Genomic DNA, 27,058 nt, shown 5'->3' on the forward strand with positions numbered 1-27,058 from the left:
TGTCTGTCTGGAAGGCTGCACGGCACGTGGGAAGACCAGGGGGTGAGTCGTAACTCCTGGTCCTGGCAGCGGCTAACTGTAGGAGGTGAAGTGGCTCTGCTTCACTGTTACATGCATGGCGCACAGGTAGTAAGGAGGCTGCATGCTGCACAAGATGCCTGGCATGCTCCCTGCACTAGTGTATGCAACAGCACACAGACTGTGCTGTGCATAGTGCAGACAGTTCAGGCGCTGCTGAGGCGCAAAAAATAAACATTTCTTTCTGCACCGATCCAGTCCAGACAACGTTTTTCTAAACAAAATAAAGACAGGAATCTCAGAAATGTGCCTTGACCACTACAGTGCACCCTAGGCCCTTGCCTGGACAGCCTATGCCCAGAAGCAGCCCTGAGTTTAAGCACATGTTAAGATATACTAGCACTCAGTACTTGTAACATCCTGTTTTCCAGTTGAAATAGTGAAATATCCGACTTTACAAAATAAAAAGTTTCCTGAAAAAATGCTTAAAAGGTTTCTGCTCTTAAAATGTTTGCTGTGTTTTTTGTCTTCTTGACACATAAATGCAAAGAATATGCTCTTGGGACTCATTTTTGGGAAAACACAGATAGGCTGTCATGAAGATGATGGATTGCTTGTGATGAGAAACACTACAATAAACAAGGGATAGGACTGAAAATGTTTTTATTGTAGAAAAGGCAATCCCCCATCTTCTCCTCCTCCTTCTCCTCCTCCTTCTAGCTGGTGGCATCGCTCAGAGGATCCGTGCTTTGAGATTATATTGTCATTTCAGTCATGCAGCTTCAAGTGGTCAAGACGACACTGGTCATTACTCTACTTTTTCCAGCTGTACTGTGTGAAAGTGGCACCAATTGTCCAGGTAAGTATAAAAAGTGCTGTTTTCAAAGACGTTTTGCATGAAAGACAAAATGTTAGGCTATATTGAATATTTTAAATAACAATTAAACATAGAATATGTATCTTGTTGCTCATTCTCGTGCTGTGTCGTATTTTGAACAAACTTGAAACCAGAGTCACATTCACAGTGACGCATGTGTGCTGAGCCTGAGCCTGGGTGCAAAAGAACCTTTGGAACTGTTTGGACTATTTAAGCTGTTATTTTTAGGCTCTGCATAAATAAAATTTAAGCTATCTTTTTCATTCAAATGTGTTACAGCAGAGCAAGTTTTTCTAGCACCTTAAAAATACAGGTATGGGTGAAGTGGTAAGGTAGTAATAATAGCAGTACTATTAGTATTATCATGTGTACAGGGGATAATAGAATTCTTACTTGTATGTCTAACTAATGGTATGTGGCACAGTGACAAACAAGAATGTGTTGGAGAAAAGCCATTTTGATGGTTAGTCTAAAAGACTTGAAAGCCACTCTGAATATACAGCATGCATAAACTGTGTACTCAATCTTCTTCACAGAGGTAAAAGTGCTCAACTTGGGCTCTGAAAAATTCACAGTCTTGCAGGGATGCCCTGGGTCTGCAGGCACACCTGGTACACCGGGACAAAATGGTTATCCTGGAAGCAATGGTCAAAATGGCACTCCAGGGATTAAAGGTGAGCACTTGGCAAATTTAATATCAAACACACACCACAGTACTTAGGTTCATAGGATCAATGTTGTTACAGACTTGAGGGAAATTCTAATCAACAAGCAATGCATCAACACTGTCTGGTGCTATGGCCAGTGAATATTACTACTTTACTTGGAAACTTCTGTCTTCTTTACATCGAAACGCCTGTCTCTATTGGTGCAGCGGTTATGGCTACTATCTCACAGGTCCAGGACGTAGAAACTGTGTGGTATTTGCACATTCTCCTGCATCTGTGTTGAATATTCTTCAGATAATCCCTTATCCAGAGTGATATGTTAATTGGTGACCCTGAATTAGCCCTATATTTGAGAATGATTGGGAGTGTGTGCATGAGTGTCCCCTGCAATGGCCAGGCAGCACATCCAGAGTTAGTTATTGCCTGACATCTGATGTTGCCAGGATAGGCTCCTGGCCTGTCAGGCCTGACTAAACAGATAATATATACAGCAGTCACTATCATTAACAAACGTAATAAAGTGCCACCATTTTACACGTATTCTTCAATGTGATTGTGCAGAAATTTACTTGCATTTGAGTGATCCTTGTACAAATGTTGGGACAAGAAACATATTGAGAACTGAGGTGATGTTGAAGTAAAGTAGAAATTGTTATGGTGGGCCTAGTACTCACAGAATTGAATCTTAATGGTGGTCATTTTTGGTGGTACAGGAGAGAAAGGGGAGCAAGGTACCTACGGCAAGATAGGTCCTCAAGGAGAGAAGGGAGACAAAGGAGACAGAGGAAGCCAAGGTAAAACGCAGCCTTCATTTCTGAAGGCAAATTATTTTATTTTAGGGCACTCCGCTCTGGATAGAAGGTAAGTGATTTCTTGAAAATGGAAAATACAGTGTTTTCGATCATTTTAATTTGATTTATCCCAATCAATATTAAGCATTCATAATTGGTTTGCCTTTTGTAGAAGTGGTGTAATTGTTACAAATACACCACCAAAGTAGCTGTGCTCCACAAGGCTGAGCCGGTTATTTAAAAATGGCCTGAACAGGGCTAAAACTCAAATATTCAGATTAAAGAAAAGGGAGAGATAAAAATAAACACAAATATCCATTTCATGTGCTCTTTATGGGGTGTTTTGCAAAGGACGTGGTGTTTGTTTGCAGTTGTGACACAAATAATTGCCTTAGAGAAGAGTGTTTGTGGTAATTTCAACAATTATGTTTTTGCAATCTAAGATATACTAGAATGTACAAAACAAACACGTAAAAAACTTTTTTTCTAAGGTGTATATGTCACCACTTGCAGTGTACCTATGGTGACCTTTGACTGGTTTACAGGTTATTATGATATGTTCAATAATTTAGCAAAATGCATTAATCTTTGCTTAATTTTTGCATCATGGTGCTTCTTTCTTGAGTGTTATCTGCTGTCTAAATTCACTTTACCATATATCATGAAAATGTATTTTCTAGCATATTATCTAGTTAGTCTTGTCAAATGATAGAGCAAAAACACTTTACTTATTTATTTTGAATGAGTGAAGTTATTTTATGGAAGCCCAGCGGTCTGATGGATGGCTTTGCACTCTTTATTTTGAGGGTGTGGGTTCAAAGTTCACTCTTAAGTCAATCACTAAATCTGATGTGTGATATAAAAATTAAAAAACAAATAATAAGGTCTGGAAATGTCTATAACTTCAGTTTTCTTCAGTCATTTATGTACATTCTCAAATGTTAATGGTTTAATTTCTTTAATTTCTTTAATTTCTTTTGGTCATGAATAATCACAGTGTTATAGGTCTGCAAATGTAGTCTGTATGAGTTGTTCCGGTGTCAGAAATCACTTGATATGACAAATATATAAATATGAAAGGCACTATATACAAGTAAGTATGAAAGGTATGATGTAATACATAGATAAATGTAAACATATTTGAAATGCACTATATAATACTATATAATTAGTGGTTCCCAAACTCAGTCCTGGGGACCCACAGTGGCTTCAGGTTTTTGTTCCAACCAGATTCACAATCGGTGATAATAATCGATAACAACTGATCTCATTTAATTAGCTTTTATTCTTCTCTTATTCTGCATTCAGAAAAGCAGAACAGTATGGTTTTTACATTTATAAGACATTTATAAATATTTCAGTTTTTTTTAAAGTTATAAATGCTCCTCTCTTTTGTTGTTTTCTTATTATTTTCCCCTTTTCCTGTGCAGTTTGCTCCCTTCATTTAACCCTAATGGTGACAATTAGCAACCAGCATAGCAGACACTCGGAATGATGAAAGCAGCAATGACTTCAGTGTCAGACTTGCTAATTAGTAAATAATGAAATAACCAGAACACCTCAAAAAGAAGAATACTGAAAATACTGTTAATGACTTAAAATAAAACTACATATTCCCCATATAACTGCTCATTACATTTTAATAAAAATCTACCAAACTTAGTTTGTAATTTCTACATTGACTCCAAAACACAGAAAGTGGGAAATAATGACTCACTTAATTAGGCTAAGACTCCAATGAAAAATGGAAGTCGGTTGGAACAACAATCTGCAGCCACATTGTGTCCCCAGGATCGAGTTTGGGATCCACTGCTATAGATAGATATAACGGACATTATTACACATATAAATGTGAAAGGCATGTTATAATAAATACATGACCTATTGCTCCCGATTATGATTTCCTACACATATAAAAAGCAGTCAGATATTCACAAAAACAGAGAATCTACTGGACTAAAATCTATGATTATGGCTACAGAAATCAGCAACCAATTCAGTGTAGCTGGAAGAACATTTCAGCAGCCCGGGAAGGCATTATCTAATCTAATAAGTTACAATGGTGATAACACCACAGAAACACTGTCATTAAACCCTCACTCCTTAACTCTACTACCCTCACTTAAAGCTACCGTCTGCAAGAAGCACATACCACTTACAAACACCAATGTAACAGGTTTGTTATAAGTCATCCCTATTCACCAATTCTGTTCATGAAATGGTTTAAAATCCTGAGCAGAAAAAATTTTTGTATCTTCTGATGCTACAATCACTCCTTTTTTGGAATGGTTTTTATAAGCTCACTACACCTTTCCTTCTTTCTTCTTCTTTCGGGTACTCCCGTCAGGGGTTGCCACAGTGGATCATCTTCTTCCATATCTTTCTGTCCTCTGCATCTTGCTGTGTTACACCCATCACCTGCATGTCCTCTCTCACCACATCCATAAACCTTCTCTTAGGCTGTCCTCTTTTCCTCTTCCCTGGCAGCTCTATCCTTAGTATCCTTCTCCCAATATACCCAGCATCTCTCCTCTGCACATGTCCAAACCAGCGCAGTCTCACCTCTCTGACTTTGTCTCCCAACCATCCAACTTGAGCTGACCCTTTAATGCCCTCATTTCTAATCCTATCCATCCTTGTCACACCCAATTAAAATTTTAGCATCTTTAACTCTGTTACCTCCAGCTCTGTCTCCTGCTTTCTGGTCAGTTCCACTGTCTCCTACCCATATAACATAGCTGGTCTCACTACTGTCCCGTAGACCTTCCCTTTCACTCTTGCTGATACCTGTCTGTCACAAATTACTCCTGACACTCTTCTCCACCCATTCCACCCTTCCTGCACTCTCTTCTTCACCTCTCTTCCGCAATCCCCATTACTCTGCACTGTTGATCCCAAGTATTTAAACTCATCCACCTTCGACAACTGTACTCCCAGCATCCTCACCATTCCACTGACCTCCCTCTCATTTACACACATTTATTCTGTCTTGTTCCTACTGACCTTCATTCCTCTCCTCTCCAGAGCATATCTCCACCTCTCCAGGGTCTCCTCAACCTGCTCCCTACTATCACTACAGATCACAATGTCATCAGCAAACATCATAGTCCATGGGGACTCCTGTCTAATCTCATCTGTCAACCTGTCCATCACCATTGCAAATAAGAAAGGGTTCAGAGCTGATCCCTGATGTAATCCCACCTCCACATTGAATGCATCTATCACTCCTACTGCAGACCTCACCATGGTCACATTTCCCTTCTACATATCCTGTACAACTCTTACGTACTTCTCTGCCACTGCATTAGCTCACTGCACCATTCTTGTAAAAGTTTCACTCCTTAACATCTTTTGTACTATATACAGTACGCTGCATTTTAACTTACAAATATATGAATGGAAAGGTCAAAAATCATCTAGTTATGTTATTGCACCCTGGCTAATGGAAATGGCTTGACCTGATCGTTTAAAAAGTGTAGCAGCTGATAAAAATGAAAATTGTTTGTCAGTAGATTAGAAAAAATGTTTTTCAGTTTTCTTTTAGTTCTGTTGAGTATTGTAATGTTAGCGCCATCTACTGTTCTTATTTTAACTAACATGTTAAAAGATGTATTGAATGTTGAGATAAAAACTGTCACAGGCTCACTTGCACAAACTTTCTTATAAACACATACATACTTACATACTTACATACACATACCTGCATATGTGAAAATGAAAGCTGAATTTATTTGTGGTTGCATTTATTCAATATTGTATCTCTAAACTCATACGTGTTACATTCTAAACTGTAATATGGCATCCTAAAAATAAAGGCACCTTGTATTTTAAATCTTTCTTTTGTCTTTATGTACACAGGAATCTGCGCGACCTTCAATGATTCTCTTTGTCAGATAGGTAAGACAGTTTTTACATTCAACATGCACCACGGGGTTTGAGAATGTCATCTTAGGGGATTTAAAGATATGGCCATGTGGTGACTCTGAATGAGTTTGCATAAATATCCGACAATTAGTATTTTATAAAGCTCTTTCCTGAATATGGACCATCATTCTACTACTGTAGTGCACATATTCTGTATTTACAGTAAAGTTAATCAATAAATGCTATCTCAAAAACACTCATAAAAGTAATTTTTCAGTCAAGCAGAATTTCTTTAAAGTGTAAAAATCATGTTAATTTAATAATCATGGTAAATTCACTACCAGGTGGCACAGCGGTAGCGCTGCTGCCTTGCAGTTAGGAGACACGGGTTCACTTCCCGGGTCCTCCCTGCGTGGAGTTTGCATGTTCTCCCCGTGTCTGTGTGGGTTTCCTCCCACAGTCCAAAGACATGCAGGTTAGGTGCATTGGTGATCCTAAATTGTCACTAGTGTGTGTGTGTGTGTGTGCGCTCTGCGGTGGGCTGGCACCCTGCCTGAGGTTTGTTTCCTGCCTTGCACCCTGTGTTGGCTGGGATTGGCTCCAGCAGACCCCTGTGACCCTGTAGTTAGGATATAGTGGGTTGGATAATGGATGGATGGTAAACTCACTCACTTATGTGCTATGTAAACCTAAAAAAGAATTCCATTTTTTGTCTTTAAACATCAAACAAGTGAACGTGAGATCAGGCTACAGCCATCCTGCAGTAATCTTTTTTACTTCCCATTACAGGTGCCCGGAACTGCCTGCAGCATCTCGAGCGGGGATACACAATCAGTGGCTGGTACACAGTGTACTCCGACACCTGCAAAGCAGTGACAGTTTACTGTGACATGGACACCGAGGGTGGAGGCTGGACAGTAAGTATTCTCACACTACAAATGCTGAAGGCTATATGACTTAATTCAGTTAGCAGAAAATTGGATGTATCAATTTTCATCAAATGTGTTATGCTATTTAGGCTATTTACCCATTTTATTATATTATTAAACAAAATTCTGTAATTAAATAATTATGGTGAGTAAAAAAATATTTATTTGCTAATGATGTTTAATTTCTTACTGCCATGAAGAAGGTAAACAAGTCTTTTTATTATGTTTTTTGCTTTCCATAATGTGATCATCACAGGTTTTTCAACGACGCATGGATGGCTCAGTGGATTTCTATCGAAAATGGAATCCATACAAAATTGGCTTTGGAAAACAGCAATCTGAGTTCTGGCTTGGAAATGAAAACATTCATATTCTGACTCGAAATGGTAATAATTTTGAAGTAGACTTATGTAAACTGAGTAGTTGGGTGGTGCAACTTTGGGCTTAGAGATAATGGTGATTGCAAAATTTAGCTTAATATTGTCTTATGCAGAGTAAATATGTATGTGCAAATGATCCTATCCATCTGTTTTCAAACCCACTGAGACCAGTAAAGAGGGTAACATTATACCCATTGGAAACACAGACATAATACAAGAGTAGGGCATTACAAATCCCAAATAGTAGGGGAGAAATTTAAAGGATTAAGGGAATCCTCCTCCAGTCCTTCAGTGGATGACAGAAAGATCTCCCTTTAAAGAAACAAATGGAGCTCTTCTGTCTGTTATGGACCCCAGAATGACCTTTAAGAGGTAAATTGATGTTCAAAGGCGTAGTAGTAGCTAGTTCCACCAGACGATGCACTAGCATAACAGCTTTAGTGTTTTCAAACAACATGCTCCCAATCCCAGCAGCGATTCCCAAAATGACACTAAAATAGGCTTGGATTGGAGCTTTCAAGCCACACTTCACCAAAACTGCAAGGTGAACGGTGGCAGTTCATCAACTGGTACATAGCAGAAGGAGATTGATCAATTCACAGTAGATTTTAGGATTTGCCTGTAGTGTTCAATTTTGGGTTTGTGCTTAGGAAATTAATAGCTTTCTGGTTTAATATTTAAGTCCTTTATAATATTTAACTCGTTTAGTATTTGGGTTGGTTAAATCCTTCTTTGTAAATAGAGATATAGTCAAGTTTTGTGCAAAATGTATCATAATATATTTATTATTTTCTTGTTAATCAGGTCTCCTAGTTATTTTTCATTTCATTGTTACACTTGCTCTATTAATTCATTTTCATTTAATTCAGTTTATTTTTGTATAGCAGTCTACAGTGAGTGCAAGTGCATAGTTCTCAGGTAAAATACAAAACCAAACTTTACAAATTACTAATTATATAATAAATACACAGGGGCGGCATGGTGGCACAGTGGGTAGTGCTGCTGCCTTGCAGTTAGGACACCTGGGTTAGCTTGCTGGGTCCACCCTGTGTGGAGTTTGCATGTTCTCCCCTTGTCTGTGTGGGTTTCCTCCAGGTACACTGATTTCCTCCCACAAACCAAAGATATGCAGGTTAGGTGCATTGGTGATCTTAAATTGTCCCGTGTGTGTGTGTGTGCACCCTGTGATGGGGTTTATTTCCTGCCTTGTGCCCTATGTTGGCTGGGATTGGATGGATAATAAATACACACATTTGTTTAAACAAAGTAGTCTGAAACTGATTAACATAAATGGAACCCAGCAATACAGTATCTGTCAAATGTTGAACTGAGGCCAGTTTGTTAAACAGGAGAAGAAAACAAAACTCCCTGTCAGCAGCATCCCTGGAGAAAAATCAACCTCTGTTGGGTTCATGGTCAATTATAACAGAGAAAATCAAATCAGTCACGGTCACAGTCACAGTCAATCAACTAGTTGGGCATTCCAGAGTAGAGCCTGTGCTGGGTCCCTCAGTCTGACAACAGAAACTTTCCAAAGCTCCCAAAATCTCAGATGTCTTCTCCATGGACATGAAAACAGCTGGGCAGTAGAGCAGTGGCACCAAGAGCCACTCCAGAATAGCAAGAAGATAAACAAAACAGATGAGGGTTAATAGCAGTTTATAATTATTGTAATGCTGATATTTTTGTACAAATAACTAACAAACAGACATGCAATTAACATAGCTAATCCACAGCTCTAGTCAGAGTATACTAGACTATAATAATTAGACTTCAGTCTTGATTTAAAAGCTGAGACTAAAAGAAGCAGATCATATTGAATCATTTCTGTTTATTAATATATACTCAGCAAAAAAAGAAACGTCCCTTTTTCAGGACTGTGTATTTCAACAATAATGTTTTAAAAATCCAAATAACTTTACAGATCTTCATTGTAAAGGCTTTAAACAATGTTTCCCATGCATGTTCAATTAACCATAATTAATTAATTAACATGCACCTGTGGAATGGTCGTTAAGACCTTAACAGCTTACAGAAAGTAGGCATTTAAGGTCACAGTTCTAAAAACGCAGGACACTAAAGAGACTTGTCTACCGACTGTGAAAAACACCCAAAGAAAGATGCCCAGGGTCCCTGCTCATCTGCGTGAACGTGCATTAGGCATGCTGCAGGGAGGCATGAGGACTGCTGATGTGGCTAGGGCAATAAATTGCCATGTCCGCACTGTGAGACGCCTAAGGGAGACAGGAAGGACAGCTGATCATCCTCGCAGTGGAAGACCACGTGTAACAACACCTGCACAGGATCGGTACATCCGAATATCACACCTGCGTGACAGGTACAGGATGGCCACAACAACTGCCCGAGTCACACCAGGAACACACAATCCCTTCATCAGTGCTCAGACTGTCCGCAATAGGCTGAGAGAGGCTGGACTGAGGACTTGTAGGCCTGTTGTAAGGCAGGTCCTTACCAGACATCACCAGCAACAACGCCGCCTATGGGCACAAACCCACCTTCGCTGGACCTGACAGGAGTGGCAAAAAGTGCTCTTCACTGATGAGTCACGGTTTTGTCTCACCAGGGGTGATGGACGGATTTGTGTTTATCGTCGAAGGAATTGAGCACATCTGGGACCTGTTGGATCGCAGGGTGAGGGCTAGGGCCATTCCCCCCAGAAATATCCAGGAACTTGCAGGTGCCTTGGTGGAAGAGTGGGGTAACATCTCACAGCAAGAACTGACAAATCTGGTCCAGTCCATGAGGAGGAGATGCACTGCTGTACTTCAAGCAGCTGGTGGCCACACCAGATACTGACTGGTACTTTTGATTTTGAGCCTCCCTTCATTCAGGGACACATTGTGAAACATTTTTAGTTTATGTCTTATGGTGTTGACTCTTTTAGTGTTCATACAAATATTTACACATTAAGTTTACTGATAGTAAAAACAGTTGAAAGTCAGAGGACGTTTCTTTTTTTTGCTGAGTATATATGTTAAGTAGCCACATAATTAAGTAAGATTAATTATTAATTCAATTAATTAACTTAACTGACATTACATTTACATTTACTTAACTGGCTGATGCCTTTATCCATGCTGACTTCGACATTTATGATACAATTGGTTTAATTTATTTTGGTTTTCTAGTTGGCACAATGGTAGAGCTGCTGCCTCGCAGTAAGGAGACCTGGGTTTGCTTCCCAGGTCCTCCCTGTGTGGAGTCTGCATGTTCTCCCCGTGTCTGCGTGGGTTTCCTCTGGGTGCTCCCACAGTCCAAAGACATGCAGGTTAGGTGCATTGGCGATCCTAAATTGTCCCTAGTGTGTGCTTGGTGTATGTGTGTGTGTGTGCCCTGTGGTGGGCTGGTGCCCTGCCTTACGCCCTGTATTGGCTAGGATTGGCTCCAGCAGACCCCCGTGGCCCTGTGTTAGGATATAGCGGGTTTGGAAAATGACTGACTGACAGTGGGAGCACATTGGCTTGCTTATGGTCACACAGCATCAGCAGAGGGATTTAAACCCACAGTAGTTTGGTATTTTGTATTTGTGTGGGGTTTTAATTAAGCAGTTTCAATAGTCATAGATCACAGAATGTGTGCACCATATGTCTGCCAGCATGGATAGTCATTACAACCAAGCTTTTCTAAATGTTGACAAAGATGAAATACAGACACGTTAAATGTCATCTATTGTAATATTGAAGAAAAAAAGTAATATAGAAAACAAATAATTAAAAAATGAGTCATTATGTGTGTAATTATAATAACTACAAGAGTAACATGTCATTTTTAAGTGTCTCAAAGAGCTGAGGCTTAATCTGGCTATGGCGGTCACAAGTAAGACCCCAGGAACACCTGGGGCCTCATGTATAACGCCGTGCGTAGAACTCGCACTATAACATGGCGTAAGCACAAAAGCCGAAATGTGTTTACGCACAGAAAAATCCAGATGCAGGAATCTGTGCGTACTCCAACTTCCACATTCTTCCGTTACATAAATCCCGATCAGCGTGAAAACTAACGCTCGTGCACGCGCATTATGTAACGCCCCAAATCCTCCCAGAATTACGCCTATTTGAATATGCAAATCAATATAAATCGCCCTTAAGCGCAGCCTTCTGTGAAAAGACAATGGGAAAAGCACGGGGAAAATATAAGAATTTCAGTGAATACCAAGTGGAGGCAAAGGAAAAACATACTATTTGTTCAAATAAACCGTGGTATAATCAACAAAAGGAAGTTGATCGAGTGACATAGCGTGTTGGAGAAACTTGAAAGCTCACATTCACAAAATCGCACAGTGCCGGAAATAAAAAGAAGTCACATATCAAAGTTGCCGTGAAAAGAAGAGTTGTAAGCCCACTGTCTGAGTGTCATATGAAAGTTTATTAGGGTACAGAGAAAAAAGGCACACGGTGGGGAAAAAGCACGAAATGTCAACTTCAATCTCGACATTTCCACTTTAATCACGTAGTTTATTTTGTCATTTAGTAGAACATTATAAACTTCATCTTAAAATCGTTTAATTAACCAGTTTCTCAAATCACATCGTAATTAAAGTAGCACGTTAAATGCTTTGTTTTGTATTTGATCTTCTACGTATGTGATCTATGTGTGTGAATCACTACTTGCTTTTTAAACTGGCTCTCTTCCTCCAACTGGACACAGAATCCATTACATTTGTGATATTACAGCTCTCTGAATAACTAAAATACTGAGATGTATACGTGATGTCATTTTCATGATGATAGGAGCTAAAGCACATTATTAAACATGTGTTTCATGAGCCTCGTGCTCATGACAAGCATTTATCTTTTGTCGAAATTTGTCGCTGCGTTTTTAGCTGTGTTGTTATTTTCTCTTTCTGTTTTATATTCAATATATATTGGCGTAGCCGTCACTGCAGTCAGTGCTTTTCTTTCCTCAAGTAACCGATCGCCACACAATCAGCTCTGTAATAGACGTTAAGCCATCTGTAAGCTTAGCGCCGATTCTTCAAAACGTTTAAAGAACATTGAAATATCTTCGTAGTACATGTTTAATTATTCTATCCTTCACGACACTCCCAGTGAAGAATATAGATTATTTAAATGAAGTTAAAGTTTTATGTGTATAATTTAACAAACATATTTTGCTGCATTTCACCTTAAAAATGATATCGTCATCATATGTAAATACGCGCTTTATAAAGTGGCCCAGGTTGTGAGATATTATAACTGTAGTGCAAGTTTACAGTGTGGTGATTGTACTTATAAGTACCAACAGTTCTACAAGGAGCACTTGATTGAGTGCATTTAAAGTTCTTGGGATGAAACTGTTTCTGAACTGCGAGGTCTGTACAGGAAAGGCTTTAAAACGTTTTGCAGTGGCTGAGACAGCGTGCCCTTAAAGCTGTATACCGATAATTCTCTTTCCGATCAGCTGCTGCTGTGATTCACACTCAGATACAGTGATATAAATACTCCTAGTCGTGCAGTGAGAGTAAAATGGAAAAAGATGATCCGCTGTGGTAACTCCTAACGGGAGGAGCTGAAAGAAGAAGAAGAAGAAGAAGAAGTGAAAGTAGCAACACTAAAGCAGTTATGGTATTTGGAATACTATGGCTGTTCTCTGGACCATTATATTGTTACGAGTTAATTACAATCAGATGCATTACACTAATAAACAATATGCGGTTAGTTTCTGTGTATTTATAAAGCCGCGTCATGAAAATAATGAGTAATCACACAAGAACAGTACCATTGCTTTGACGCTGGGTGCCGCCAGTTTGCAAAACCGGCGGAGAACTTGCGTCGACAAGGCATGAGGTACCGTGGAAAAGTGCGTGGCTTTACGCCAAGTGTAGGTTTTATACATCGCGATTTGAACGTGGAAAAGTTCTTACGCAACATTTCTGTTCTTACGCACCGTTTATACATGAGGCCCCTGCTGAGTAGATATTAGTTTTCCTAAATAACATTTTGAACTGCTTATGGATGGATATTTTTGTGTTTACATTGGATTCAGATGCCGCTCCAGCATTGCCTTGGCTGTATATGCTTCAGATTATTGTCATTATGAAAGGTGAATCATCTCCCCAGTCTGTATATTCTCTGGAGCAGGTTCTCTGTATTTCCCTGCATTCATCCTTCACTCAACTCTGACCAAAATTCCTGTCCCTGCTACTGAGGAGCAACTCCATAGTATGATGCCGCCATCACCATGACTCATGGTAGGGAAGGTATTAGGCAGGTTAAGAGCAGTGCCTGTTCTTTGCCAGACATAGTGCTTGGAGTTCTGCCAGAAGACTTCAATATTTGCCTTATCAGACCAGAGTCCTTTAATTGCCATTTGACAAACTCCAAGTGGGTTTTCATACGCCTTTTACTCAAGAGTGACTTTTGCTAGCCACTTTACAGTAAACACCTGATTGATGGAGTGGTGCTGAGACAGCCATATTTCTAGCATGTTCTAAAGTTCTGTTAGAGTGACCATTGGGTTCTAGATCACCTCCCTGACCAAGGCCCCTGTTGCCCAGGTATTCAGTTTGGCTGGACAAGTCCCTATGGTTCTAAACTTCTTCCAATTCACCATGTGAATTGTGGGACCTTATATACAGAGGTGTGTGTGTGTGTCTTTCTAAATGATGTCCAGTCAATTCTGTGCGCCACATGTGGACTCCAATCAAGTTCTAGAAACATCTTAAGGATAATTAAAGCAAACAGGATTCATTTGACAGAAATTTGGAGAGCCATAGCTAAGATCCTGAATACTTATAGAAATGAGGGATTTCAGTTTTTGATTTTTTTTTTAAATTATAAAATTTTCTGATCCCGCATTTTCATTTTGCCATTAAGATTTATTGAGTGTACATTGATGGGAAGAATGGCAGAATTATCCATTAAAATTCCATCTGTAACACAATAAAACATGCAGAAAGTGAAGGGGTCTGAATACTGTCTGATCCACTATACTTCATTCTATTTCAGAACAGACCATATATTCAGAGAATTGTCTTTTTTATATATATAATATAAACATACTGTATATGACTGCTTTGCTGTGTGTTAAATCACACAAACGTATTTCTTAACTTCTGTGTGACCTAGTGGCTAATAAGCTGCACTTGTTTTCAGATCCCGTCACTGTCTCCATGGGTACCCTAAGGTAGGTCACCTAACACAACCGCATTCCCAATGTAGAAGAGCTGGTATGAAGTATAGAGTTGGAATACTGAGTTACAGCTGAACAGGACTGGTTATTGAATCAGGAGAGTCACCACGATGCCCCATTGGCTCCTGATGTGTGACAGGAAACCAAAGGATTGGCATAAGTTTGGTATCTTTGTCTCACAATTTCTCTAACTGCCATTTTATCATCTTGAGAAGACCATCTCTCTCGGTGGTCACATTCAGATGGGCAAGCTGCTTGGCCTAATGCAGATGATGCGTTAGCTAAGAAGACAACTGAGTGTAACTACAAGTTTATGTGACGCCTGAAACTACACATCTAGCACTATCAAGCTGTAAGGTATACAATGCAACATTCTGTTCGCTTTTTGTTTATAGCACTAGTTATAAGATTTAATGTTTAATACATGAGTAAATGTGTAACAGTTTCTACTGCATGTTCCGATACTCTGTCTTCCTACCTGAGGTCAAAAATATAAAAGGTAATGTAAAATATGAGGGATATAACAAGGATTTGGGGACATTTTGTTAAGGTCTACATAATAAAGGTGAGAAAAGGGTCACCCTATGATCCCAACATAACAGAATACTTGCCCAGCTGGGAGGCCACTGTAATGGATGGACGGCAGGGTTTGATGGCCACCTTGACTTGGTTGGCGATCCCTTTCCTGGTCATGAAGCCAAAATAAAGGATGGGCAGTAGGAGACTGTCTACTGGGCCATTCTTTGGGTGACCACATCCCTCTGATCAAGCTTCCATTTGGGCACCCAAAGGGTTACATAGGAGTTATAGGCTCATGGGCAGCCATGTCTAAATTCTTCGGTGCCGCAGGAGGGAGACCCCTCAGTCTAATAGAGATTCTGCCTGACTTGGATGTGTTTTCTGAAGGCAAAATTGAATCACTCCAAAGCCTGGCTTAGAGTGAGCATAGGATAACTTCATGCATTGGCAGTAATGGCAATACTGGCACTTTAGATAAATTCTAAAATGTGATTAGATTGTAATGTGCAAGGGGCCAAAACATCCCTGACAACACTGAACTCAAGGCAACAACCAAACCTGGATAGGGAACCTGATATGGGGCATCCAATTTAGAGTCATTAATTAACTTAACACATAGGCCTTTGGGAAACTGATCTAATACCTGAGTATTGGAAAAAAACACACATAAACAAAGGTGGAGTGAAAATAACAGGATGTGGGGTTCAAACCTAGGATGTTGGATTTGCAAGTTAGGAACACTAAACAATCTGTAAAATTAACAGTTGTTTCATACAGAATGTGGTGGTAAAGCTTCTACTGTAAATAGGATTTAGTGAGTTCAGGAAATGGATGGATGGATAGATCTGAAAAGGGAAATTTGACAGATGTACTCATAAGCCTTTGTTATACAGACATCACCAGTACAGTAGGTTCTTTTGTCCTTTCCACTTTTCTTAAAAAATGGCCTTTTTTACTCCTTATTTCTATTTAGGTAATTATGAACTGCGAGTGGATTTAGAAGACTTTGAAAATAATAAAGTCTATGCAAAGTATGAGTCTTTCAAATTGGAGGGGGAGACAGATCTATACAGACTTCGCCTGGGAATATACACGGGAGGCTCTGTAGGTATGTCATTCAGTCTAAGGAATGTCTGTGTTTAAAAAAACAGACATGCAACCCAAGCTTTTGTAATAAATTCCAAGTCCAAAGTAAAGCATTCCTTTCTTTTTAGGTTATTTGTCAGGGCTAATTTATTGTATTTTGTGAGCTATTATAGAGCTGTGACAACCTCATGCAGTATGATGTTTTCAAAGGTGCATATAGTAAATTATACCTATTTTTTGTTCTGTTCAAAGGTGATTCGCTTGCTCTTCATAACAACAAGCCATTCTCCACATATGACAAAGATAACGATGAAGGCACTCAAAACTGTGCGGTCATTGTGAGTGGAGCATGGTGGTACACAGACTGCTATGGTTCCAATTTAAATGGGAAATATTTGAAGGGCCAAGGAGGGCCTTCCAGTTATGGCATTGATTGGGCATCAGGGAAAGGGGTCGGCTACTCTTACAAGTACACTGATATGAAGTTTCGCTGATTTTGTCACCTGCTGTTCTGACATCCAATATTTTTTTTGGAAACCACAAACAAATGCCAAAATGTAAAGCATTATAGGATCGCCAGCTTCTGAATTGAATACATTTCCTTTACAAATATGGCGAATTGCGCTTCTTTGTTTTCTGTAGTTCAGATAACTATAAACTTTTTGAAACATTTCTATCATACTTCCATAGCTGAAAAAATATATTTTTACTTAGCTTTCTTGAAATTATACTTGTATTGTTTATTTATATGCCTAAAATGTGTATAATTCTATTGTGTATTACTAAAAATAAACGTTTCACTAAAAATTGAATTTTCTGCAAACTGTACAATTTAAACATTTTCCTAACTTACTTATATACAATAGGACAATGAGAGTAGACTGAGTTTTAATTAATTACTAGATTTTCAATTTATTTTCATCCATTAATTTCACTGATACAATCTTTAAATCAGGAGCTTATCTCAGACTCATCACAGAAAAGGCTTGAACTACACCTAGATGGAACGCCAGTCCTTGACAAGTATTTATATTCATATCCTTTTGAATTTTGTGAACTGCTTGGTAACTCAATAAAACCAAATTGTATTAATTAAAATGAGCATGCAAGGTGGTCCAGATCTAATTATGCAGATCCAGATCGTCTGGATGACTTTGATTTATGCGGGGACAATTCCAGTTGGGGCGAAGACAATTCTTCATGTTGTCAGTTTGCACACTTCTTGATGGTCCAGGATTTTTTGGGTGATTTTCTATGTTTTAAACTTAATAAGTTATAGCATAATGAAAATTGCAGAATTAGATCTGTACCACCCTATATACAGGTAAAGTGTTTTTTTTACACCTGTCTACCTTAAAGTTGCCATCCCTGTCCAAGCACCGCCAGTGTGAAATTTACATAGTTTGTTGAGGGCTCCTGTCACATCTTAAAGACATGCACTTTACATTTAGGCAGGTGTACCCTGCAATGGTCTGGTAGACCCACTAGGGTTGGGTCTTGCGTCGTATTCAAACCTGTCAGGATAGACACAAGCTCTTCATTTCCCTGAACTGGATAAATGAGTTACAAAATGGAGGAGAATAAAGTCTGACATTGTACAAGATTGTGTCTTTCTTCCTTGTGCCTGGTGCTGTTGACAGAGAGTCTGGATCTGGTTTCTCATGGCTCCAAAATGAGTAAAGCAGGCCTGGAAAATAAATGAATGAATGGCATACTGGACAGCACTTCTGCCTCACAGAGTCAGTATCCTGGGTTCAAATACCACACCAGTCAGTTTTTGAAGATTTCAAATGTCCTTTGCATCTGTATGGGTTTTCTTCCCACATTCAAAAGAATTGTAGGTGTGACCAGAAGGGGGCACCAGAGAGCTCCAAACTACAGACACTGTAATACAGCACAAACTATATGAATAAAATAAAGGATTTTTATTCTACCAAAGAATGCTCCACAATCACCTCTCCCAAAATAAGCCACAATAATACAATAAGGTACAATAAACCAACAATTCATCCACCTTCTCCACCTCTGCTGTGTTTTGCCTGCTGCCTCCCCACTCTGACTCAACCATGTGTGTCAGCAGGCTTCCTTTTATGTTGGACCCAGGAATGCTTCCGGTGCCATTCTGTCTCCTCTAGGAAGCACTTCCATGCCACAGACAAAAAAGGGTGGTCCTCCCTCGACAGCACCCTCTACCAATTCCAAGGGACCCCTAAAGGACTGCACTTCTTGGACTCCATTTCCCTACCACCCCTGCAGGTGTCCCAGCTGGGTTCTCATACAAGGAACACTACCACCTAGAACATGGGGAATGGAACCACTCCCAAGTTCTGGCTTCCACTGGTCCATCCATTATTTTATAGCAACTGGGCACAGAGTTATCTTTCTGCCCACCCTGCCAATCATCCCATCATTCCTCTCGTATTGGTCCAGGTCCAGGTAATATCCCATGCTCCTCCCTGGCTGGAATGCCTGTTCTTGTCCTATAAGGTTAATTGAAAATTCCAAGTTCTTTCTGCCTGAGTGGAGCCTGTGATGGACTGGTGTCCCAACCAAGGCTGGTTACTGCCTTGTGCACAGCATTGCTAGAGTAGCCTTTGGCTCCCTTAAACAGTGAATTGAATTAAACAAATTTGACAATTTTATGTTATCTAAGACAGGGGTCGCCAGCTCCGGACCTGGAGGACCACCATGGCTGCAGGTTTTCACTTGAACCCTTTTCTTAACAAGTGACCTGTTTTTGCTGTTAATTAACTTCTTTTGAACTAATTGTAATCGATTTGCTCTTGAAGCCTCAGACCCCTTAATTGTTTCTTTTTCCTTAATTAGCAGCCAAACAATACTGAGATACAAACTAAGCTAAAACAACTGGTGCCCAAATTACAATATCTGAAAATAATGAAAGATAAGGATCTCAGGAATGTTGGTCTGCTCAGGTCATCAAAATATTTTAACAGGGCTCTTAGAAAGAGAAAATCAACAATTTTGGAAATATCTACTAATGTACCATGAGAGCAGCAACAAGTCATGGACTTAAAGAACGGGTTTAATTAACAACAAGAATCGGCACCTCATTAAGCAGCTGGTTGGAGTTTGAGGCCTTGACATTGTTGGTCTTCTGTTGGCTCCCTCACTTCATATTTCATTTCTGTTTGGGTGCCGTTTAAGGAAAGAAATGAAGCAATTCAGAGGAACGATGAAGAAATTCAGGGGAACAAATAGTAAAAAGGCAATTCAATTAAAATGAATTCACAAGAAGTTAATTAGCAGCCCAAACAGGGCACTCATTAAAAAAAATGTTAGAATTTTGCAGTCACAGTGGTCCTCCAGGAACGGACTTTGCGATCCCTGATGTAAGTAGTAGTTACCCACATAGACAAAGAATTACTAGACGCCGCATGACCAACAGCATCGTACGTCAACGTCGCTGCCATATTGCCATGGCAGCGTGGCACTGCTGTGGAGTGAAGTAATGGATAACGATGCCTCACGCAAGTGCTGCTTGGGATTGTACAGACCACTGTACGCTTTAAACCAGATCCCAGGGGATTGCGTTTCATTGGTTAGGCTAACCAATTGTTTTGGTTATATTTTGCCATTAGAAAATACTGTTTTATAGTCTTAACTTTAGTTACGCCAGGCTAAGCTAGCAAAGCTATGCATTTATGTGCTCAAGTGAGCCTCCAAGCAATGTTTTGGCTAAATGTATTTAGTCACTAACTATGTAGATTGTTGTTAGCTGCTAACATTTCTCAAACTTTGTAGGTTTCCCAAAGAAATCCACCTCAAGAAGCAGTGGGAGGTAGTCCTTAGACGGGATTTTGAGAAAGCTGTCCTGTGATGTGTGAAGTGCTAGTCTGGTAGCAGATGCTGTACCAGCATCATATGATCAAAGCTACCACTTGCTCACATTAAAAAACAAAGGAGGTTTGATGATTCCTTCTGAGGGTACAGTCAAGGTGGTCAAAGTAGCTGAGCGTGTTATCTGACAGTCGACATTAGGGCAAGCTGTCAGTGTATCTTTGATCAATCAGTTTGTACGGACTGAGATTTGTTCAGATGATGTGTTCTTTCTCAAGAAGCACATTGAGGAAACACAGTTTGAAATTGACAACCATCATTTCATGTTTATGTCTTTAGTTTTGTCTGTCTTCCACAAACTAAGGCTGCACCATATTGCCAGACTGAATACTCTCAAATTACAGAGTGGCAACACATGGAAAAAGCTATGTAAGACAGTTCTGTTTCATGGATTTTAGATCCTATCCTGTATATATTTAATTAACTACATTGTGTGTGTGTGTGCATTTATGTGAGAGAGAGACAGATTGAGAGAGGAATGAGTGAAATGTTTCCAGAAATTATTAAGTCAATTTGTATACAATAAAATTGTTTATTTTTGTCATTGAGTGTATCATTTCACTGTTAAAAGAAAGACCAGACTGCCAGTTACAGTCTTACTATTTTGACTTTCAGACATTGGTCTAGTTTTCGTCTCAATAATAATAATGATAATTCATTTTATTTAATAGGCACCTTTCTTAGCACTCAAGGCCACCTTGCAATAAAATTAAACAACATCAGCAAAATTAAAACGAGAAGTATAAATCAAAAAGCAATAATTAGCAAACAAACAAAGATAACAGGCAGTAACAGTGCAAAATTCACAATTGGTATACCAGTTTGAAAAGATAAGTTTTGAGGACAGTTTTAAAATGTGTTATCCAATTGAGCTGACGAATATGAGAGGGAAGAGAATTCCCGAGTTGAAGAACATAGGAGAGACTCTCGAGCTCCTATAGAACTGAGTTTGATGTGCGGTACAGAAAGTGGAGCTGCAGGTGAGGATCTGAGTGAGCGAGAGGAGTGTCAGTCTGGAGGAGATGAGAGAGGCAGGGGGGAGCTTTAAATGTAAAGAACGGTACTTTGAATTGTATTCGTTAGTTAACAGGGAGCCAGGAAGTTGAGAGAGAGTAGGTGTAGTATGTTCAGTGGATTTAGAACAGCAGGTTATTATCCTGGCAGCAGTATTTTAAAGAAGTTGTAAGCAATGGATACGTTTTTGTGGGATGCCAGATAGAATAGCATCACAGTACAGTATTATACGTGAGGTGACTCGGGCATGAATCAATACTTCAGTACTGTGTTGCGTAAGAATAGGACGAAGTCTAGTTTCGGAGATGGAAGAAGGCAGTCCGAGAAATGTTACTTATATGGGAGGAATTATTTAATGATAATAATAATTATTATTATTTAATAATTGCCATTATTAGTGTATAAATCGATCCAATAAATCCATTTAAGCGATTCGCCAAAATCTGTTGTATGCAAACGATACTGTATTAAACGTTATTGTTTTTTAATCAGAAAACCCGGCTTCCACGTCTACCTGTATTAGTTTAAATGGCACTTTTGCCACTCGCAATAAGGCTGACGTGCTGACGTATCGTGTCGACTGGGCAGCACAGTGAAAGCGGCGTCTACCTATATATGTCTATGGTTACCCAATCAAGTAAATACAGTAAAGTGTAAAAACTATTTTTATCATCCATTTAATCCAGAGTCAGGGACACAGTGAGCCAGAGTGTGTCCAGCAGCACTGACTGGAGCTCATAAGGGAGTCAGGACGGCTCATTGGTTATCCCAAATCCAGCAGCACTTAATGCTAGACTTGATCCTGTCCTGACACCGTATTTTGGGTGCCTAATCATTGCAGGGTAAACTCAGACTGAGCTAAAAGAGGGTCTGTAATTTCCCTGGTAACTGAGTGTACATAGACAACTATGGCACACTTCTTTCGTGAGGTGCAGGTTATTGACGGGGTATTTGCGCCTATTTGTGGAAGTAACATTATTCAGACGGTAGAGGTCAGGATTGAGCGAGAAAACCTAAAATAAAAGTAAAGTGCGAAAGAAGAAGTTTGAGCCACGTGATATCAGAGTTCTTCTGAGAAGACATCAAAGATTAGTAATGAGCCCGAGTGCTGGGAACTGTGCATTTACTGGATCACCTGTCAGCGAGGAAAGGTGAGAGAAGCGGGGACATGGATGCTTTCGATTATGCCTCGTTACCCCGCCAGCCTGTCGACACTTCGAATAGTGCAGCAGCTGGTAGTTTATGGCAGGATTCCCTGGCCATTGCGTTCAGCAGCACCTCAAAAAATCCCTTGTCCCCCAAGAGCCGAGGGAGAGCATTAACGGTGGTATACATTTTAACGGAAGACGGCGTGACGCCCGAGAAACAGGAGGATATCGCTTCCCTGAAATGTCTGAAGGAGGCTTGTGCGGCTGTGCACGCCGAATGGAAAGCCATACCCTTCGAGAGTCTGGCCCTGGGGACAACGGAGGTGCTGGATTGTTTTTACAATGCAGGTGAGAAGCGGCGTCAGGGGTGTTCCGTCTGCAGAATTACCTGGTGGACGAGGGAAGAGGGGGTGGGGGGTTATGCACACATGATGGCAGATGACATTTGGAAACTTCTGTATTTTGATCGTTGTAAAGTTTGCGTAAGCAGCGCAACAACTAAAAAGTGACGCGATGTCCTATTGTTTGCGATCGGTACGGAATAAGACTTTAACCAAGAGCTAATAAGTATTAAAAGATCACTTGGAGTGCTGCAGTTGTAGAGTAACTTAGAAAATGTAAGCCTAAATATAATTTTGAGGACTACTACTGTACACTAACACAGAAAACGTAAACATAAAAATATCATGTTGAGGACTGCTAGTGTACAGTATTGTGGTGCAGATAATTATACAGTTACTGCCTGTGCTGAGTCTATGCACAGGTATGCTGGACATGGCGCCGTTTTTACTTTGGCAGTCAACCTTTATATATATATATATATATATATATATATATATATATATATATATATATATATATATATATATATAATACTGCTGTAGTAATATAGTCCTAAATTGTTTTACATGCTCTGCAGTTTGTTATACATTTATTAAATATAGTATATATAAAACTAAGTACAGATTCATCCATTTGGGGCCGGGCTTCCAGTGAGTTAATGGAGGTGAAAGATCCTGCATTCAAGATGCATAATATAACGATCTCAATCCGGTTTAATCCAGTTCATGCGTTTGAATATTCCATTTTGTGTCTTTTTAAAGTTTCTGCATAACTTCATAAATTAACTCATTTTCAAGGTGAATGGAGGAGCGTGGGACACATTGGCGATCGCTGTTTATGTAAATCTCTACGCACTTGGGCTCCATTCCACAATGTAGATCTTGCATAATCTTACCAAATGTGTCTGAGTGTTTCTCCTGTGCATCTTAAAGATGTGTTATGGTAAGTACCGACTCCAGAGTAGGCTGGTGTAAGTCAGTGTGCCCCGCAGTGAGCTGTAGACTCCTGCCTTGTGGTCAGTGCTGCCAAAATTAGGCAATGGCTGCCCTGTTGTGGAAAGTATGAACCCAGAAGATTATAAAATGGTCATAGGAATAGGAGGATAGTTGTAGACTCTTCTTAAAGATTACTTTGCAAAATATAAAGTATATCTGTCATCTTTAAAGTGTATTTGACATTTTGTAATAATTTTTAAAATCAAAATGACAGGTAGTCCAGTTGGCAGACAAAATTGACCCAATGGTAATATGAGCATGAATGTATACTTTGATGAGATCTTGCTGTTGCGCCTTGAGCATCTGGTGGGGCTTAAAGGGGTTGCTCTTAACTGTCTGTCTGGTTCATGTCATAACTTACTGATAGACACTTTCCAGTGACTTCAAATTCCTCTTTTTCATCTACTGCTCCTGTTAAATGTTTGTGTTCCTTGTAAATCCATTCTGACTCCTATTTTATTTTCTATTTACCTTTATCCTTTAGGTGCTGTTTTTAGGAAGTTTAATGTTTCTTTTCAATGTTATGCTGATGACACGCAAGAGTATATTTCTCTGTGTAGCTCAGCAAAGTATCGGATGCACTATTGTCTTGTAGAACTGAGATCCTGGATGGCTGAGAGTTTTCTCAATCTTAATCAAAATAAAACAAGTGCTGATAGCTGATCCTCCTGCCAAAGCTCAAACTGGTTTTCAACTCCTTGGTTCTTGCACAGACTTTTGCAAACCCCATGTTCTGAATCTTGGGGTTATTTTTGATAGTAACTTCTCTTTTGAGAAGCAGATAAATTCTGTGGTCAAGAGTTGTTTTTTCCAGCTTTGTCTTTTAGCCATGGTTAAGCCTTTTTTTATCTCCTAGGGAACTTGAAAAAGTTACTTATGCTTTCATCTTTTCTCGGCTTTATTACTAGAGCTTGTTGTAATTTGGGATCCCTGATACACAGGTTACAGTTGATTCAGAATGCTTCTGCCCATTTTATGGTCATTGCAAGAAAGTTTGATTCTGTTTCTCCAATTTTAGCCTCTTTACAATGGCTGCCTGTTAGTTTCAGAATTGATTTTAAAATTTTCATGCTGATTTTTAAATCAGTACATGGTTATGATCTCACTTATTTATCTGAATTGTGTGTTATACACCAGTCATCCAAAGAGCTTACATCTACCGGTCAGTGGTCTCTTGTTGTCCCTCGTACTAAGTGCAAAACTAAGGGGGACAGGGCTTTAGCAGCTGCTGCACCTCATCTAAGAATTCTTTACCTAATTAATTTAATTAATCAACAGTTAATTCAATCAAACTGTTTAAAACATAGACTGAAGACACATTTCTATTCTCTAGCTTTTCATGGCCTTCAATGATACTGATGGCTCCTTCCTCATAGTCATTTGTTTGTTTTCAATTTACTGCTGGTTTGTATTGTGGTTTATTGTATTTTATTCTATTTATCTTATTTATGTTTATTGTATGTTTTATTGTAAAGCACTTTCGCTTCAGCGGTACTGATGCTGAATTAAATGTGCGCTACAAATAAATTAACATTGATGGGCCACAAGGTTTACTTCTTTATGCTCTCGTTGCTGATTCCTGTAACCCTGATAAAGGCAATTCTGGTGTAGAGAGCAGAAGAATGGATTTATCCCGCAGAATCACATTTTTACACTCCAAAGGATGATTTGAACAATTGTGACAAGAACAGGCCATTCAGCACAAAAAAGTTCTTCCATCTTATTCACTTAGACTGTCCAAAATAACACTGAGATTTAAAGGTCCTTAAAGATCAACTCTTTACCACATTACGTGGTTATTTATTCTTTGTGTCTGTGGTTCATTTAATGAAGATAGTATTTCTAACATTTGTACAAAATCTGCCCTTAAGTTTCCAACTATGTGTCCATGTTTTTGTTACAGAATTTATTTTAAAGTGACACCTGGAATCCACAGTGCTAATTCATATTATAATGCTGGAATCCACACTGCTAATTCATATTATAATTTTTAAAAGTTCAGTCGTGTCACATTTTAATCTCAATTTGCTTAAACTGAAAAGATTAAACTTCTCTCTGTTCTTAGAACTGTTACCTTTTAGTCCTGGAATCTACCTAATCACCGGACCTTCTCTAGCACTGTTGTATCGTTTTATTGTAATTTAAACACCATACTCTAGGTAAGGCATCACTTAGAAGTTATAATGTAAGCATAATCTTCCTTGATTTGTATTCCACACATCGTAGTATTTAACCTAACATCCTAGTAGCCCTGTTCATTGCGTCTAAATGCGGCCTGGAATTTTAATAGTGACAAGTTCACTATGACTCCTCAATCCTCCTCATAAGCAGTACTTTCAATTTTCAGACCTGCCATTGTGTAGTCAAATCTAACATTTTTATTTCCTCCATGTAATATGTTACATCCTTGTCTTAAATTTCATCTGCTACAAATTTACCCAAAGTCTTTCTGTAATAATTCAATAGATTCTAGATTATCTGACCACCCTCCTAATTTGGAATCATCTGCAAAATTAGCCAGCTTGTTTTTCAATATATTTTTATCCTGATCATTTGTGTGTTAGAAATAGCAGCATCACCTCTGCATCACACAATTCAGATACGATTCCTCACACACTTTGCTTCATGTGCTTTAGCCAATTCTGCACCCATCTACATCCTGAACTCCCACTTCTTTTAGATTGATGCCCAGCCTCTCATGTGGGACCTTTATCAAATGCTTTCAGAAAATCAAGATAAATAATATCATATGCACTTTTCTGATTGTAAGCTTTTATTGCTTCTTCATAGTATTCCAGCATATAAGTAAAACACAACCTCCAACAATAAAACACAATCTTATTATTCTGTTTACTAATATATCTATAATACACACATTTTTAATAAACTGGGTGCCCATGTTTACTACTAATATAGTAGTTATAAAGGATGGTTCATATTTCTTTAATAAAACTGTGTATACATTGGTACTGTACTTGGATCATTCATCTGGTTTCCAGTAGTAAAAATCATCCTTTACTCATTTTATTGCAATTGCAGATATACCAAATCTCACATTATAGGTAATTTCCAGTAAAAGCAAGGTCTGCTGAAACTCCCATATTGGACAAATGATTTTCAGATACTAGTGGGGCTCTCTGATTCTCCCTAAGACCCTGCAGATACAGAAGCAGAGGCCAACGCATGGGTCCTTATATGTCATACTCCATATATACAGTATGTATAGAAAAAAATCCCCGTCCCCTTCAAAATATTCACATTTTATTGCTTCGCAGCCTGAAATGAAGACACACACACAAAAATATTTCTCCCGCTATATGTGTAAAGTTGGTAGAGAAGTAGCGAGTATCCCAACAGACTCATGGCTGTAATCAAAGCAAAAGGTGCTTCCACAAAGCACTGACAAAGGAGGGTGAT

General features: G+C 39.2%; 2 protein-coding genes across 4 annotated transcripts in view; both read left to right on the forward strand.

Moving 5' to 3' along the window:
• The first annotated feature begins 744 nt into the window (after positions 1-744).
• Positions 745-16,806, forward strand: LOC120517915 (ficolin-2-like). The gene is made up of 8 exons (XM_039740427.1): positions 745-877; positions 1,432-1,569; positions 2,277-2,357; positions 6,213-6,251; positions 7,008-7,135; positions 7,404-7,533; positions 16,172-16,306; positions 16,537-16,806. Exons 1-8 carry the CDS (start codon positions 793-795, stop codon positions 16,776-16,778), a joined length of 978 nt encoding a protein of 325 aa, XP_039596361.1. The 5' UTR covers positions 745-792; the 3' UTR covers positions 16,779-16,806.
• Positions 16,807-22,179: 5,373 nt separating this feature from the next.
• The window catches only part of si:ch211-1i11.3 (mitogen-activated protein kinase kinase kinase 5), a 116,151-nt gene continuing 111,272 nt past the window's right edge, over positions 22,180-27,058 (forward strand). For all 3 annotated transcript variants that reach the window (XM_039739906.1, XM_039739907.1, XM_039739908.1), the window contains exon 1: positions 22,180-22,652. In XM_039739906.1, the coding sequence (XP_039595840.1) occupies positions 22,325-22,652 (328 nt within the window). In that variant the 5' untranslated portion in view covers positions 22,180-22,324. The remainder of the gene's footprint in view (positions 22,653-27,058) is intronic.

Source organism: Polypterus senegalus, chromosome 17 (assembly GCF_016835505.1).
Source record: "Polypterus senegalus isolate Bchr_013 chromosome 17, ASM1683550v1, whole genome shotgun sequence".
Taxonomy (NCBI): Eukaryota; Metazoa; Chordata; class Cladistia; order Polypteriformes; family Polypteridae; genus Polypterus; species Polypterus senegalus.

Bases quoted from the DNA above. Each gene is read 5' to 3' on its own strand.
- LOC120517915 (XM_039740427.1), top strand. From the start codon at position 793: ATGCAGCTTCAAGTGGTCAAGACGACACTGGTCATTACTCTACTTTTT. The intron at 1,570-2,276 runs GTGAGCACTTGG...TTGGTGGTACAG, and splicing joins TGGCACTCCAGGGATTAAAG to GAGAGAAAGGGGAGCAAGGT. The intron at 7,534-16,171 runs GTAATAATTTTG...ATTTCTATTTAG, and splicing joins TCATATTCTGACTCGAAATG to GTAATTATGAACTGCGAGTG.